This window comes from Bombyx mori, chromosome 17, assembly GCF_030269925.1.
Source record: "Bombyx mori chromosome 17, ASM3026992v2".
Classification (NCBI taxonomy): domain Eukaryota; kingdom Metazoa; phylum Arthropoda; class Insecta; order Lepidoptera; family Bombycidae; genus Bombyx; species Bombyx mori.
The window spans coordinates 5,013,188-5,031,312 of record NC_085123.1 but is presented as its reverse complement, the minus strand read 5'-3'; the positions used below and the strand labels follow the sequence as shown (position 1 = coordinate 5,031,312).

The 18,125-nt window shown below is 35.9% G+C and overlaps 1 protein-coding gene and 1 long non-coding RNA gene across 15 annotated transcripts; one reads left to right on the top strand and one right to left on the bottom strand.

Moving 5' to 3' along the window:
* The first annotated feature begins 2,339 nt into the window (after positions 1–2,339).
* LOC101738515 (facilitated trehalose transporter Tret1-like) lies at positions 2,340–17,460 on the top strand. Of its 14 annotated transcripts, none has more exons than XM_062673309.1 (10): positions 2,340–2,496; positions 2,704–2,757; positions 6,520–6,571; positions 10,118–10,215; positions 11,119–11,253; positions 12,485–12,568; positions 13,710–13,988; positions 14,871–14,991; positions 16,010–16,147; positions 16,234–17,460. In XM_062673309.1, the coding sequence occupies exons 3-10, from the start codon at positions 6,529–6,531 to the stop codon at positions 16,809–16,811; spliced, it is 1,476 nt and encodes a 491-aa protein (XP_062529293.1). In that variant the 5' UTR covers positions 2,340–2,496; positions 2,704–2,757; positions 6,520–6,528; the 3' UTR covers positions 16,812–17,460. The 14 variants fall into 14 exon arrangements, with proteins under 14 accessions (XP_062529293.1, XP_021203459.2, XP_062529290.1 ...); XM_021347784.3 differs by having other exon boundaries at positions 2,340–2,557; XM_062673308.1 differs by having other exon boundaries at positions 2,407–2,480.
* LOC134200422 (uncharacterized) lies at positions 2,802–5,834 on the bottom strand. Its single transcript, XR_009975343.1, has 2 exons — positions 5,752–5,834; positions 2,802–4,953 (listed from the first exon to the last, which is right to left on the bottom strand). It is a non-coding gene; the product is annotated as an uncharacterized LOC134200422 (long non-coding RNA).
* Positions 17,461–18,125: the final 665 nt, after the last annotated feature.

Sequence of the window (18,125 nt, the reverse complement as noted above, 5' to 3'; positions counted from 1 at the left end):
CTGGTAACTAATACTTTTAGGTCAAGTCTTATTTAAATTTTAATGAAAACTTTTTTATATGAAAAGTTGATATTATGAAACGAAATGAAGTTGATTAACATGAAACATGGCATGAAATGAAATGAAAACGAAAAGAAATGAAATGGAAACGAAACGAAATGATATGGGATGAAATATAATCTCAGTGAAATGGTAGTCATTTACTGAGACTTTTTCAGTGGACTTTTTAGTGGATTTTGGATCCCGAGAAATTACGTTCAGCGGCTTTGTTTCATTTTCCCATATTTGTGCACTTTCACAAATACTAAACAGTTAATAAACTACCGTTATTACACATCTAAACCTAAAGAAACACTAAATAGACAAAATAAAACAAATCACACAACTTCATTTCTCGCGTTCCCGCCAAAAAGTCTCACTTCACTGTAGTAATCACCGAATACAGACGAATAGGCAGGAGTGTTTATTAAATACGATATATTCGGGTATATTCTTTAATTATCAGTGTGTGGTAAAAATTTTTCGTATGAGTTAGAGTTATTTGTCTTTATTCGTTTGCAGTTTTCGCATAAAGTTATTGTCCAACTGACTATTAAACTTTATTCAATGCTGTATATTATTTGGATGGACGAATTTGCCAAGAAATTTAAATTTTCAACAAGTGTCTTTTGTTTTTATATTGTGAATAGATACATACATAATAGATAAAAAGTCGGCTTAGCAAGTCGCACAGTATTGATGTTGTAAAATTCAAGCTTACTGATTAAATACGTATATTTAAATGGATTTTTGAATAGTCGTACTCGAGGACTATTTATTCTGTTAGTTATTTGGCAAATTGCTTAGCGATGTCTAAACAAGGCATAGCTTCTAATACCATCTCTAATACTAATGTGAGAGTCTGAAATGTTTAAGTCGATTCTTCTATTCGATTCGATCTCGATGGTTTTGTCATTTGAGTCTCAGAATTTGCTAACATCAGCCGTAGCAAAAGCAGTGCTTTTGCTACGGCTGATGTTAGCAAATTCTGTCAGGTTGAGCCCGTGAGCTCACCTATCCGTTCGAAAAAGGTTAAATAGGCCATTTGGCTATCAGCGAATAGGTAGGGAAAAAATGTGGAGTTGATAGTACGGTAAAGGATTTGCCTCAATATCGAGCAATTATCATTATAAATGAGTCTGTTACAAGGCTCTATCAACAATTACATGTTGTAACATAATATTTCGATGGTTGTAACAATGTTTATAAACTGCCTATCAAAGGTGAAGCCACAATAGCTCCTTTAGGTTATTGGTTAGGTAGGCAAAAAAATTAGAATAGCGACGTAATTTTTTTTAATTTTGAATAATGTGTTTGTCTTCCTACTTTCTTTTCCATATTCTCTTTCTTCCTTTCTAATATCTTGCCAATTAAATGTAGTAACAATAACTTAAGGTATATAGAATGTAGAACATAAATAAATCATATACTAATAAAGTTTATAAAATAGGTTGAAGCTAAACATAACTACGTTCTCAAGTTAGGTACTCGTATCGTTTTATCCCATAAATTACTTTTTTTCTCATGATGTTGGCGCTAAATTTGTGTTTCTTAATTGTACTGTAACTGTGTGTAACTTATGTTTTAAACACGAAATACCGAAACATATATAAAGATTGAAAATAGAAATTGCTAATTATTAAGACGCAAAATACTTTCAGAGTCAGGGTCTGGGATCGGGATCTTGCCCAAATATTGGCCTTTAGTGTTTCGAGAGATCGAGAGATGAAGGAATAATATTTTGTACCTACCTAATTATTACTGGTAGGACTGGTGTAAACCACCATGCGAAATTACCACTACCCTGCAAGATTTTACTGCAAAGCAGACAATAAGTATTGTATTGTATAGCTAAGAAAAGGAGCAAGATGGTAGTACTAGCCCGTGGATCACATTACACCATACCAACCATACATACCATAGAAAAAGTATTATTTGGTTTACCGTTTATTTATTTATGCCTTATCAAAAGTAATTAGGCATAAACTTTACTGGTTTGATTCATAATAAGTAGACGATTTATTCGTTCATCGTGTAAGTCGTTCGTGGACACATGTTTGATATATGGATATATGGATATATGGATAATGTGTGTCTTCTTACAGATTTGATGCCAGTGGGCAGAATTAAATTTTCGGCATAATCTCTCAATAAGAGCAGTTACGAGATTTCTTACGTTTTTGGCCAAGTCGACTTCAAAACTTATTCACTTTCATCATGCTATGAAGCTACAAGCATGCCGCTAGGACGCTAGTATTACAAAGTGTAGATCTTTCAGTATTATCTTTTTCATTTAGTTCAGTCATACAGTCTGGCAGCGTCTCACTATTCCCCTCAGCTCTACCCTCCCTCAGTGTGCCTCAGTCTGCCTCAGTCACTGTTTTGAATCAGTCATTTTCGCTATTCGTTAAGTGTGACTCTGAGTGGCCGGAATTTTTAAGGCAGTAGTCTATATCCGTAATGTTTTCGTAATAATGTTAAATGACATAAATTTATTATTATTTTTTTTTGTCTTTCGGTAACGTAATGGCTATTTGCCAATCATTTTATGTAATTGTTTTTCAGTGTCGTTGAGGTTGTAGTAATTGATAGTAGATTGTTATGAAATTTTAGCATAAAGTTTTGTTAGTATCTACTTAAATTAATGTATATATGAATTTACAGAAACGCATAAAATATAATATTACTCGGTGTTGTAGTTATAAATTATAATTGTTGGTAAGTACATAAAAAATAAAAAGATTAATCAATAACAAGTCATGTTGTTTACGAATATAGGTTATGTTTATTTTTTTTTGGTACAATTATTTCAAAGATAACTGTGACAGTTTCTGTAATTCCAGTAAAAAAAAATAACTGTAACCAATTATTTTGTTATTATAAACGAAATTTATTATGATCTAATTATATTTCGATCCAATAAATTGGAGTTATTTTGCAACTTTTTATTTTATAACTCCTTAAAATGTTATATTAGTAAATTTCTGTTCAGGAACATAAAAGGCGTATCGTCGCGACTTGTAGTGGCAGTGTTTAAAACCTTTTGTCCTTTCACTCAATTTGCAACATTTATATTTATGGACGTTTACGTTTGCTTGGGTCCAATCTTGCAAGCCAAATTAGAACTACTTCCTCTTATCGTACGGTGTTGAACGTATTGATTCGCATGTTAATACGATAGCCGGACTTCAATTAGTAACGTGACATGCTGACTACACGTATTGTTAAATTTGGAAACGGTTATAAGACCTTTTCATGACGAACCCTTCGTCGCATTCGACGGGATCGACGAGAACGGTGACCATTATAATATACCTACTTAATATGTAACCGGTGTTTAGAATGCCTAAAAGCACCAATAGTGGCGACGTCAACTGTTTACCCTTTGGTGGTCTGGATCGGGTATGTAGTTTCCGGCGGCCACGATAAGAGGATTACCGGTTCGCGCCGCTTTTTAATACGCTTTTATTAGTTGTATGTTTGTAACGGAAACTTTGAACATGATTTTTACCCCCTTCAAAACGTCGGATTAACTCGAAATTTGGTATACGTATTAAGGACAGATGACAATTCAATATTAAAAAAATATTGAAAAAAATATATATCGAAAAATTGAAATTCAACTAAAAAATGAAAAATAAATAATAGTTAAAAAAACTAACAAAATACGCTTTTATAGAAAATCCAACTAAAAAACAGAAAATAAATGTTAGTAAATTTGAACTAAAAATAGTGTAAGAAAAAATGATTTTATTGTAAAAAAAGCGTGGGGTGCATGGTATCAGTAGCTATAAATATTTTATGAACAGATATGAGTAGAAGGGTTATTTTGATAATATCCTAAAAAGCATGGATTTTCTATAAAAGCGTATTTTGTTAGTTTTTTTAAACTATTATTTATTTGAAATAACGTTTCGACGCTGTCTTCTGATACCACTTTATCAGTTCTAATTGAAGGTCGTCGTGAAGATCTACTTTCCTCATGTGCCATAGTGCTCCGACGGCTATGTTGCAGAAACGGTAATGGATGACCTGGAAGGTGTCAATGTAAGGGTCGCGTGAGCGAATCCAATACTAGGTTGACGTGGTAGAACGAGGGAACCCACACGAGCAACTCCCTAAAAACCTCGATGTATTCCTGAGTTTTGCCTTTTTTTTATTGCTTAGTTCGGTAGACGAGCTCACAGCCCACCTGATGTTAAGTGGTTACTGGAGCCCATAAGCATCTACAACGTAAATGCGCCACCCACCTTGAGATATAAGTTCTAAGGTCTCAGTATAATTACAACGGCTGCCCCACCCTTCAAGCTGAAACGCATTACTGCTTCACGGCAGAAATGGGCGGAGTGGTGGTGCCTACCCGCGCGGACTTACAAGAGGTCCTACAACCAGTAAAAAGCCTGCAAAAGTCACGAAATTTAGCAGTGATTATACAAAAATTAAAGGTAGAGAGGTACAATAATAACTGGTAAATATACCTAACTTTCACCACATGGTATTCGTAATAACAATATCAAAAGCCTTCTACTAGTGGAAACGATCAAGTATAGTCGCTATATAAACAAATTGGGCCGTAAGTTAGAAAAAAAACATTAATTTCCTTCATAGTCTTAATTCGTTTTCATGTCATAGTCGTAAGCGTCACAAGCATATTGTTTTTAAATAAATACAAAGTAGTTTTATGTCTGCGTTAAATGAATTGAACTCGTTGTCAGTTAGGTTATTTCCCTCTGCGTGAATTATACAAGTAGTTTAAAAAAAAAAGTAGTCTTAATCAACTCTTGGAAGATAGGTTTCCGCGGTTATTGCGAAGAGGGATTTTTTTTGTCATAGTGCCACGATTCCAAAGATTTCCCTCCAACTTTCCACCAGTATTGGAATTCTTCGAGTCGACGTTCGAACGATGTCCAATATCTGAATAATTTAGAGAACAAAGCCAAGTTGGTATCAAAATGTTGGGAGCTCTCAACAGAATGAAGCGGTGCTTTGTATCTGGAGAAATACTATGGTTTTACAAAGCAGAACTACGGCCCCTCGTGGAGTACTGTTCCCATCTCTCTCACGGGCCGTTTGGTATACTTCTGGGGCTAAGGAGAGAATATGGTTCCGTTTACGTTTTATATGGTATGTTTCATGTGGAGTGCTTCGGGGAATTGTTAGAGATGATCCCGTCATCTAGTTTTTACCATCACAACGCCCGCTGCCAAAGTAGAGTTCTTCCGTACTACCTAGAACCTCTGTGTTCGTTTACAGTGTCTTTCGAGAAATCTTTTTTTGCGACATACGATCCAGCTTTGGAATGAACTCGCATCCACAGTGTTTCCTGAGCCCTATGACATCTTTTACCAAACGAAATTTGAGAGACGAAGAGTACTCAGTAGTAGGCAGCGGTTTGGCTGTGCTCCTGGCATTTTTTTTCCTACCTCTTGCCTTTGGTCTTGAGAGACCATATAAGCGTCACCAAGAAAGTAGATGAGCTCACGGGGCTCAAACCTGACGTTGTTCCTAACACGAACCCTAGCAAGAACCGTGCTTCGCAGAATCTACCACCGGATTGGAAACGCGATCCACTGAGAAGATCCGGAGAGAAACTCAGTGGGTTCGTCCTGGCATTGCTGATGTCTATGAGCGATGGTAGCCATTCACCATAAGGGGGCTGTAAGCTGGTTTACATTGAAGGGCAATAAAATAATAATGAAAAAGTCAAATTACCTGAATATTCACCTTATCATAATTTGTGATTCATGTCGTTGGTTAAACAATAAAACTTGTGTTGAGATTGCCGGAACTTTATTATAAATTCTGGTGAATTCCCCGTCGTGTTTTTACTAGTACAGGGTTGCCATTTAGAAATTTTGTAACCCAGGGCTTGAAGGTAGAAATAAATATCAGGCCATGGTTAAAACCAGAATGTAATTTAAGAGCAGAACTTTATTCTCATACACACAAAAAACAGGGTCAATAAAATAGAGCTAATAAGGAGCATACTTTTTAAATAGGGCTCATAATTGAAATGAAACTGATTAATATCTTATTAAATTCTAATGCAAAATGAACATCGCTAAGCGACAGGTAAATTTGGCATTGTTTAACAAATGCATATTTGCATTATTGCAATATAATTATATTTGCTTTATCCATTATTTGTTTTTCAAGTCCACCAATGTTCCTCACTTTTTTGTGTTTAGTCAAAAATCACAAAAAGACGCTTTAAAAATCCAGGTCGCTAATTAAAAACATCTCAAGATACCTAAAAAAACAAAACGTGTCCGGGGTAGGCAAGACGGTTGGCAACCCCAGATTATATAAACAATACCATAATAATATTATAAATATGAAAGAGTCCTTTCATAGGCGCAGTCTTGTGTTAACCAGCAATAAAAGTACACAGTGATCAAGTATTTAAGTGGGCACATATTTAATGAGTAATATTTCATTCATAAATAAATACGTTATACTTTTTGTGTTGAATTGTTACAGGCAAAATAAATGGAGAGTAACAGAAAAGTGCAGTATCTGGCCGCATTTAGTGGTACGTATATTTATTTACGAAATAAACATTGATGTAATCAAACAATATTATTGGATTTTACGTTTAGATTAGGTTTTATTTTCGAATTAGTAAAAAGACACAGACAAGCTTGCAACTCAGTCAGAGGTATTATCGTAATGTCCCGTATACGTGACTCCCGCGAAACAATTGAAATAAATATAGACTTTAACGATAAGGCATTATGTTACATTTTTAGGTAGATTGTAATAGTAGTAATATTGTGTAGGAGGTGGCTTTTTACGGTATTTGTAGATAGATGAACTTACGGTTCACGTGGTGGTGAGTTGTTACGCTCACCGACGTAACCATCTCCAGGTGCAGCCAAGCCGCTGGATACCGCTGCCTCATTTGAGACAGGACATATATCATTCAAGAGCTAAATGGTACATGGCAAGAATGATATCTGAAATCGCTCTGTCGATGAACGCGGCGATTCCAGTGTGCTTAGTGCGAGTTTTTTAAAGTTAACTCATATTTGTATGGAATGGGATAGTTTGTGTACGTTTGCCGCTAGGGCGCTGTTCCAATTGCATACAAAATTGGCTTAACTTTTACGTTATCGAGAACGTTAAGAAACTCGCACTAAGCACACAGGTAGCATGAACGAACTCTGCTTCAGTGACGGGAAGTCCGATGGTTCAAAGGAGATTGAGAATCATCACCAACAATTCCTGAGATCACTCCAATCCGGCTTACTGACTGCTATTAGAGCAGACAAACATAAAATTATTACACATTAACGACTTATTTAGCAAATCGCGCAAAATTTATTGTGTAAAATTTATGAAACAATCTAAATCTGATAAACACAATCTGACCAAGCTGATAAATGCGAAAGAGAGTTTGTTTGTTACGCGTTCAGATATTACTATATACACCAGTGATTCTCAACCACTGTTCCGCGGCACTTTTGTGTGCCGCCAAATTTCAAAAGTGTGCCGCCAAATTTTGCGAATATATAATAATGTTAATATTATTAAATTATATCATTTTAAAAGAAAAATATTTTAAACATATAATATATATTTAAATCCACAAAAAAAAATTATAGTATATTTTAGTTTCTTTCGTATTTTAAAATTTTTTGATAAACTATTTATGCAGTCTTGTAGTAAGTAAATAATTTTTATCTTTTTTTTTGTGTGCCGCCAAATTTTGAAATCGTTAAATATGTGCCGCAACAAAAAAAAAGGTTGAGAATCACTGATATACACAATCTATATACCTATATATCACATATTATATATATCAGATATATACACAATCGATCACCATGATATTGATATTACATATACGATAGCGATGTTGGATATCTTTCATTCAGAAAACAGTGACATTCTCGAGGGGTATATTAACGCGAGCAGAGCCACGTGTAAAGGCTATAACAGTTATGAAATAAAAAAATTATATCGAGTATATACACTACACATTTGTCTCTACAAATTCTGTAGAAATCGAGTCGTGGAATAGAAACGGATAAAAATTATAATGTTTGTTCTTTATGGATAATCTGGTCTAACATTTATTCGTAGGGTCTAACATATTGTTCTCGTCGTTTTGGTAACAGAGATATTGGTTAATTCACTTATTCACTTCCTTTTGTACAGTCAGCTTAGTTGTTCGAGGCGATCCTGTAATATCGGTTTTTCCTAGGGCCTCAGAGCGGAATTCATTAATACCAGTCTAAAGTTTACGGTAGGCAGCGGCTCGGCACGGTAGGGCGCCGGCTCTGAGCGGCAGCAGTTTTTAGTGAGATTCAACTCCTACATACCCCACCTGCCGCGCGGGTGGGGATGCGGCGATTTTCTCCTGTGGTCTGCCTACAAGGGCAATAAAAAAAAAGATTCCAAATTTACATAGGTACACTATAGTAGTGTGTTGCATGAATTAATTGAGGCCGTCAGCGCAAAAGTGGCGTATGCTTACCATAGTTATTATGGAGCAATGAGGTTTAAGTTTTCATGAATTTGAGTAGGCAAAAAAACAATACGCGCAAAAATAATGTTTAAAAAGCTATTTGTTATCTATGGGTGAAACTATGGATAAGCCGGTTTTGCATCAAAATTTATTATATTTTAAATAAATTGCAATATACATAATTATAAGCATGATTGTGAAAAATTGTGGGTTAGTTTTGCGCTGACGGCCTCAATTAATGTTACGTATTATCGCATTCCATTTGGTGTTATCATGCATTGGTGCATTGTTATCAAAAGTATTCTAAGTATTCAGGAGTCCTAAGCATGAAATTGGTGTGACGATTATCATTTCAGATTCGCTCTACACTTGTTTCTAGGCTGTGGGCCCACTTTTTTCATATAGCGCTAAAAAACTATTAAAAATTAATGAAACACGATGCCTTCTGTACCTAAGTACAGGGCTAGTTCAGCGAATAAAATAGTGTGGTAGAACAAAATAAATAGGTGCCATCGCTTCTTTAGCTTATAGCGTATTAGAGCTGAACTCGAAAATGGAAATACTTTTTGTGATTAGAGACGTGATACGAGTAAAAAAAAACACTCAAAAAATTATTATTTTCTAATATTTTTATATCATTTACATTGCGTGCATTCTACACTGACAACGAAATAGGGTACAACAGATTAGAAAACTTTTCATTGAGATACCTAAAACTTAACAAGAGTGTTAGTTACATTGGTCGGCGTTATCGAACCTTGTATGGAGATAAATTGTTTAGTACAAAGTATGCTGGGTTTCTTAATCTGAAATGCTATAAGTATCTAGAATTACGTATATAATCCATAGTCTCTTGTTTCTTAATTTATAATATTTTAAACGAGAATGTTGGTTTGTTTGTTTTTTGTGTGCTGTTATACCTTCTTTACATCGAATTGAAGCGGAAGCATCGGATTGATTGACTTGATTTTTTGAAGTGATTGTATTAGGTGAGGAGAGTGACTGATTGCCGTTTATACCGCAAAAATAGATCTCATTCCCACGGGAAACTACACTGTTACTTTTTTGCGGTCGAAGCTGCGGGTAACAACTATTATAATAAGTCATTTAACAAGAAAACGCTATGATACAAAGTTTTATTGTGAAAGATATAATTATTGTTGTATTGTTACTGGTGGTAGGACCTCTTGTGAGTCCGCGCGGGTAGGTACCACTGCCCTGCCTATTTTTGCCGTGAAGCAGTAATGCGTTTCGGTTTGAAGGGTAGGGCAGCCGTTGTAACTATACTGAGATCTTAGAACTTGTATCTCAAGGTAGGTGGCCTATTTAAGTTGCAGATGTCTATGGGCTCCAGTAACCACTTAACACCAGGTGGGCTGTGAGCTCGTCCTGCCATCTAAGCAATAAAAAAAAAATATATAATTATTTATACCTATTACCTCATTTCAACATTGAAAACAGTTTTTTTACTCCCTGTATGTATGTATATATATTTATTTTTAGAATATTGAGGACTGATAGGTGCTAGGAGAATCAAGGCGTTTTAATCAGTAAACTCCACTGTAAAAATATATCTAAGCAATAATAGGTCTCTTCTGTATGTTTCAGTGTCTTTAGCTTTCTTAGCGGTGGGAGCGTGCTCGGCATGGCCCACACCCGTATTACTGAAATTTCATAATAATGAAACTTCCGTGGTGATTTCCAATGTAAGTTGTCTATGGTGAACTTATTACGTATCAAATCAATATGTATTGATTTAAAGTTTTTTTATTTTTATTTTCTTATTGCTAGATGAGTGGACGAGCTCACAGCCCACCTGGTGTTAAGTGGTTACTGGAGCCCATAGACATTTACGACGTCAATGCGCCACCCACCTTGAGATATAAGTTCTAAGGTCTCAAGTATAGTTACAACGGCTGCCCCACCCTTCAAACCGAAACGCATTACTGCTTCACGGCAGAAATAGGCAGGGTGGTGGTACCTACCCGCGCGGACTCACAAGAGGTCCTACCACCCACGGAATAGATAAATAACCTTATTTATCTATTCCGTGCTACCACCAGTAATTACGCAAATTATAATTTTGCGGGTTTGATTTTTATTACACGATGTTATTCCTTCACCGTGGAAGTCAATCGTGAACATTTGTTGAGTACGTATTTCATTAGAAAAATTGGTACCCGCCTGAGATTCGAACACCGGCGCATCGCTCAACACGAATGCATCGGACGTCTTATCCGTTAGGCCACGACGACTTTTAACGGACGTAATAACGGACTGTTTATTTACTTCAAGGAGAATAAACGGTAACAAATTAAATACGTTTTAAAATACCCTCAAATTAAATTCACACTTCCTTTTATAGTAGGTTGTTTATTTCTTTTGCCTTGATGGATTGACGAGCTCACAGCACTCTTGGTGTTAAGTAGTTTCCGGAAGCCATGGATATCATAACGTCAATACTGTTACTTTGAATAATGTTATCTTAATTATATTAGTAAAATGGTCATCACACCTTCAAATCGCAAACGCGACTGTTAGTTATAGAAATAGGCCAAAAGGCGCTATCTGCTCTGCGGTCTTACAATATAGAAACCTGAATATTACAGACGGAGATATCATGGATGCTAGGACTGAACCCAATTGGATTCCTTATCGGCAGTTTCACGGCACGCTTCGTTATAGACAAGTTTGGGAGAAGATATACATTATTAGCTAGTATGGTACCCGTAGTCGTTGGAACGGTAAGTATCTTTGTCTTTTGTTTTTTACCAACGTATAGTACGATCCGCTGACGAGATCATCAGCACGTGACGTTTAATGACTGGTATATTTATTTAAAATTGGAATTGAACATTTTCAGTCTTTTGATCCGAATAAATATATCAGTTCCTTAGTACAGTACAGGCGTCAAATATTAAATTTAATCAGTTAACAAGAAAACTCACATGAGGGAATAGGTCTCGAAGAATTCTTTGGGATCAGTATTGCTATGAGCTAGGGCACAGAATAAAATAATAAAAAGGTTTTAACCACAGTTGTGTTTATTGACAGTTCTCAAAATAAAACCACACTCAATTGATGTGTGTTCCGTAGTCACTAACCATTAATCACTCTGTTTCTTCCGGTTTGAGCCCCGTGAGCTCACCTACACGTTAAGGCGAAGCTGAAATAGCCTCTCAAGGCTATCAGCATAAGTAGGGGGAAAAACACTCTGTTACACTATACTAAGCTACTCCCCAATATATTACTTAGTTTTTGATTGCTTTTTACTTAACATTTTATTTCGTATACTTTTTCTTTGCGTTCTTTAAGATTGTTTGTTAGTTTTTGTATTTGCCAATAGATGGCCCCCGATGCTACTAGGTGGTATTCTAACATTAATACCGTATTTTAGCGCTATTTTAAAATTATCTTTGCATTAAGGGGGAAAACCTGATAAACCCTTATCACACAACCTTTTTATCGTGTAAAAATAGCTAGTTTGGTTAAATTGGTATATATTGTTTTTTTTTTTTATGTGTTATCTGTCATATATTATTTATATTTTTATGGTGTTGCATTTTTTTATCACCCGTACCCAGGCGCAATGAATGTGGAATTTGTTGCGTATTTTAATATTTGGTTAATCTTCTTCTTCTTCTTCTCTATATATAAAAAATGAAGTGCTGTTCGTTAGTCTCGCTAAAACTCGAGAACGGCTAGACCGATTTGGCTAATTTTGGTCTTGAATTACTTGTGCAAGTCCAGAGAAGGTTTAAAAGATAGATAAATATGAAAATGCTCGGAATTAAATAAAAATAACAATTTTGTTTTTCCTTTGATGTGTCCCCTGTCGGACGGATTCCTTTTGTTTGTTTTAAGTTTATTTTATACAAAAGTTTAGCTCTTTTATTTATCGATTGAGGCACAATGAAGTCTGCCGGGTCAGCTAGTTACATATATAATTCTTATTTAAAATTAAATTTCTTTCAGGTCATAGCCGTATCCGTTACAATAGGCTGGATGCTTATGATGACGCAATTCTTGTGGAGCTTTGGCACGGCTATTCTTTGTACGGTATGTTAGAGTTCTTACTTGTTGGACAACTCAAATACTTAAGTTATACTAATGTTGTCAAAAGTTTGTGTGTTATGGATATTTGTTGTTGATATTTTGGATACTTGTTATATAATTACGAAAAAAGGACTCAACAGATATGTATGATTCGCTCAAAGATAGTTTATAATCGAGCAACCTGTATTTAAAGCACACGTTACCAAATCACGTAGGTATCGGTTGTATCTGTTATAAGAAATAGGATACTGTTCACTAATTCTAATTAAAAGTGTTTTATATCAACTAACGGATTTACAAATCGACCGTAGTTTATGGATCAAAAAGTGATCCATGCAAGTCTGAATGCCGGAAAAATCGACTTGTTTCATTCGAATTATAAACTCTGCATGGTTGAAACTATGGGGTACGTCTGACAGACGGCTGTAAAAGGTCATGTTCCACCCGATGTTGAACGGTAACCGGAGCCAATGGACATCGACAACGTAAATGCCACTACCCACCGTGAGGCATGAGTTGCAAGTCTCAGTTCTATAGTACAACGGCTACCCTACCCTTCAATCCGAAACGTGTACAATTACTGCTTCACAGCAGAAATTGGCAGGGTGGTGTTACCTACCCGTGCAGGCTCATAAGACGCTCTTATTACCAGTAACTTAGTATGTTAGTCCTTTCCACATAAGCAATATTATCGCGAATGAGTTTCTTATGAGTGTTAGTCAGATACTACGCATTATTATTTTTTACTAGTCACCCGCCCGCCCTCGCTTCGCTTCGGAAACATTAAATTTTATTATTGAATAGCTGAGTCTCACGATGCTACCCGCGGTTATTGTCGTACCGCGGGTGACGCCGCGAGGCGAAGCTAGTCTTAAAAAAATAGCCTAAGTTACTCCTTATATCATCAGCTATCTATCAGTGAAAGTCTCGTCAAAATCGGTCCAGAGATTAGCCGGAACAAACAGACAGACAGATAGATAGATAGACAGACAGACAGACAGACAGACAAAAATTGTAAAAAATGTTATTTTGGTGTATATATATTCATAGACATATAGTAAAAAGCGTTTATTTCAATATTACAAACAGACACTCCAATTTTATTTATATGTATAGATTAAAGCCATAAACTATTATCCCGCAGGTCCAAGGTATATATTTTGCTGAAATAGCGGATAAAGACATTAGAGGCACCCTCTCGTTGTCAACAAGATACATGTTTAATCTTGGGAATCTTCTAGTCATCGGTGCTGGCCCATTCATAAGTTATCAAACACTAAACTTGTGTTTGCTTTTTATACCGTTGACTTTTTTGATTGCCTCGTTCTGGATACCGGAGACACCATATTATTATCTAAAAGAGGACAAAGTAAACGAGGCCAGGAAGGTTTTGATGCAGCTGCGAGGAATCAAAGATGAAAAGGTGAATAGGAATAACATTTGCAAAGTTATATATTTGAGGAATCTATATTTTAATACGTGAAGCAAAAACTTTGTATCCCTTTTTACGAAAATTGCGCGCACGGAGGAGTATAAAATTTTCCACACTTGGAGAGAATATAAAGAAAAAGTGCACAATGCTAATATTTTTTAAAATGAATGCATAAAAGATACATTAAATCAATAAATAAAACATTACACACAATACATACCATGTATTTGACGCACACACGCATGCATACTATTTATTATTATTGTCAAACTTTGTTCTTGACGTCTGTAATCAAATTGAGAACAGATTAAATATTGTTTGTCTTTATTAATATTTTTCTATAGTGTAGTCTTGGCGAAATTTGTGATTATAGAAGTATAATAGTCTTTGAAAATAGAATCATAATAGTGTACAAACTTATAATTTCAATTAATTATAGTCGAATTTCGACTACCGGGCGACCACTAGTTACGGTAAACAGTGTTCTCGTAACGCGACATTTCGGATCCTCCCGACCCATTATCTGTGCTTTTAAGCACTCTAAGCATCGGTCACCATTCTCGTCGAACCCGTCGAATGAGACGAAAGGTTCTTCGTGAAGCTTGACTCACAGACACAGCCCACTGAGTTTCTCGCCGGATCTTCTCATTAGGTCGCGATTCTGGTCCGGCGGTAGTTTCTGCAAAACTCTGCTCTCGCTAGTGCCAGTGTTAGCAAACCGCCTCAGGCTGTGTCCGTGCGCTCACCGATTTCGATTCCGATAGTATTAGTATGTAGTTTGGATATCCGTTTCTGCTATTTAATGAGAGATGGCGTTACTCGTACCGGCATACCAATATTAAAGGTTAAACAAAATTGTCATTTTCATTCTAGGAATTAGATTCTCAATTAGCATTGATTGAGATGAACGTGAAAGAGGACATGACTAGATCCAGTTCAGTGAAACAGCTCTTCTCGGGAGCCAAATACAGGAAGGCTATTATGATCGTTTCAGGTGTGTACGGTAAAAAAAAGATGTGTGGTGTCGTGGGACACCGGATAGAAACGAAGTTCCTTAATATAAAAATATTAATTTTAAGTTCTATTCGAGGTTTGAAGAAAATAATTATTCGGGTATAAATTTTTTATTATGATTTTTTTATTGATAAAAATAAAATAAAACGAATTTACAAAGTTATCAACTTTATTTTATTCACAATGATTTATAAAAAATACATAATAATAATATACAAAGAAACAGCTATTTATATGAATAATAATAATTAAAACTAATTATGTTTTATCATAGGAAACCGTCATCACGTAGACTATACATTAGACGCTGTATAGCCATCATACTAAGACTATACATAAATAATAAAAATCTTACGTTACGGACGTTTTTTCCCGGTTAGGGTACCCGTCCGCATCGTCCCATAAGGAACTTCGTTCCAAAAAAAACTAATTGGTCGAGAGTTTGATTTATAATTTAGAAGTTCTTGATTTAGTGCATCACCCTCGTTTATAGCTGCAACTGGAGTGAGATACAGAATATCCCCTTGGCTTCTTGGACCAAAATTTCGTTTCTATTGCCTCCTTAAGTATTGCGTAATAAGTACCTAGGCTGCGTGATTCAGTCAATTCTGTTTTTTTTCTTTAATTTGTTGTCGGTAACCTCGTGGGGTTATATGAACTTCACCGAACATGTAGGCGAGCTCATGGGGTTCAGACTGGAAGAATTGTTGACACTGGCTTTATCAAGACCAGTGCTTCGCCGAATTATCACCAGATCGCGACCCACTGAGAAGATCCAGCGAGAAACTCAATGGGCTGTGTTTGCTGGGAATTCTGTGACAACTTCATTAAATCCATCGACGTTCTAAAAGACAGGGCTCTTATCAACTATTATATGTTTCACTTATCTCATACGACTCTAATTCTCTGAGTTTTATTATTAACATGTGACATTTACCAAATCTCAACAAGTTATAAAAAAGTCTTAACAAAATTATAACAAAATCTTCTATTTACAGGCCTGAAAATTACGTCAATATTTACGGGAACGGTGACAATAAGACAATATTTCGGCAGGATACTACAAGAAGGTCGCATACCCAAAGAAATGGAAGGAACAGTATTTATTGTATTCGGAGCGGTTGGATTCTTGACGGGTAATAATTATGGCCTTAATAATCCGCCTATGGAACACAATCTCAAACGTACCTACCATTAATTGTTTGTTATATATTTTTTACAGCAATTGTAGCTTCAGTGCTAGTTGATAGATTGGGTCGCCGGCCCCTTCTAATCGGTTCATATATCGTAACCGGTGTATGTCTCGCAGCTATTGGGATTTACTTCTTTCTTCAAGATGCTGTTCTTGTTGATAGCGCAGCCATGTCGCCATATGGGTACTTGCCTTTCATTGGCATACTTCTCGTCACTGTCAGCTCAACGATTGGCTTCAATTCAATAGTGAACTTCATGCCCGCTGAATTATTTCCTTTGAACGTTAAAGCCATTGCTATGTCCCTAAACGGGATATTGAGCGGTGTATTGGGCTTCGCGATTGCCAAATCTTACCAAGATATCAAGGATTTGTGTGGAATTTATACGGTTTTTTGGATTTTCACGGTATTCAGTTGCGCTGGAGGCGTTTTCTGTTATTATTTAGTACCGGAAACTAAGGGTAAGGGCTTAGCGGAAATTCAAGAAATGTTGCAAAGTCCTTGGCTAGAGTTAAGGACGTACGATGGTACCGCGAAGTTTAATATTGGCGATAATAAGGATAGTGAAGAGGAAAGAGCGTCATTAACGGAAGTGACCAAAATTTGATAATTAGATATAAGTGACTTTTTATGATTTTTAATGTCGAAGTCTCGGTTGTTGTTCAATGCCTGATTATCACAGAACCGAAATCACTTAAGATAAGATTAGTTGTAGTAGCTGGAGAAGGCTTTGTTACTGTATAAAAACGGAGTAGATGATCTTTTGAGATTCTCAGAAGACATAGATGTATTCAATCGAGTATTGGTTAGTACCGTATATACATACATATATGCGGTAATACAATACTAAGGCTGGTAGGCTCAGATTTGCACATGTGGATATTCTATTCTATCCAGTGGAATTTAATATTTTAATGCAAGTGATTTCTAAGTATTGCACAATTAAAATTACTTTTATGACTTAATCTCGCGTTTGTGATTTTGATTTTTATTTTGTCCAAAGTTTCGAATGTTTGACAGTTTTTATAGTGATATCATATTATTATGTGGAAAATTAACGCGATTTTAAATCGTAAAAATAGCTTCAATTATGTCTATTTCATAAGACTGAGATTCTAATGTTGTAAGTACTACTACTGTAAGTTTGAATAAGAAAGATATTGATATATTTTTAATACTTAAACGAACGAATGAGAGAATAGTTCGGGCATAGTTCTGTAAACAGTATTATGATAAAATAAAGGCTTTTTTATTTATTTTCTCCGTCCTTTCATTATTTTAATGCACCATTAAGTGAGATTATATTGTTGATTTGAACAAATAAATAATCACATAGAATAATCTAGACTATTAATCATGTTAATTGTTGCCGATAACGGCGCCGATTTGCGTCCATTTAAACTTATTTAGTGCCTTCCCTCTTGCATCCACAATTCTCAATGCTCAATGAGGGTCATGGCCTCCTTTAACAACTTTCTCCTGTATTATCCTGCGCCATTCCTGCCTACCCTCGGCTGTGTGGATAGCAACGTGGACTGAAGTATTGAGAGTGGAGCGTATCTGGCCCGGCCAGCGCATTTGACTCCTGCCTCTGGGTCTTCTATTTAGTGCATGTGTACCCCAATAAATACATTGTGTGAGTTTTTATAATTCATAAAAAATATATTTTTTTTATTGCTTAAACGGGTGGACAAGCTCACAGGAGTTAAGTGTTTACTGGAGCCCATAGACATCTACGATGTAAATGCGCCACCCACCTTGAGATATAGGTTCTAAGGTCTCAAGTATAGTAACAGGTCGGATTCAACTTGTTGACTCGTAGCACCGTCTCGATAAATTGGCGCTCGATGTGTTTGAAGTTACATAGCTACGTCCTTTTCATTTACCAATGTGCGTGACACGAGCTCCTGTTGCCAAGCTC

Excerpts from the sequence above, each read along its gene's own strand:
- LOC101738515 (XM_062673309.1), top strand. The coding sequence starts at position 6,529 with ATGGAGAGTAACAGAAAAGTGCAGTATCTGGCCGCATTTAGTG. Across the intron at positions 12,569-13,709 it reads GCACGGCTATTCTTTGTACG|GTCCAAGGTATATATTTTGC; the intron begins GTATGTTAGAGT and ends ATTATCCCGCAG. Across the intron at positions 16,148-16,233 it reads AGCGGTTGGATTCTTGACGG|CAATTGTAGCTTCAGTGCTA; the intron begins GTAATAATTATG and ends TATTTTTTACAG.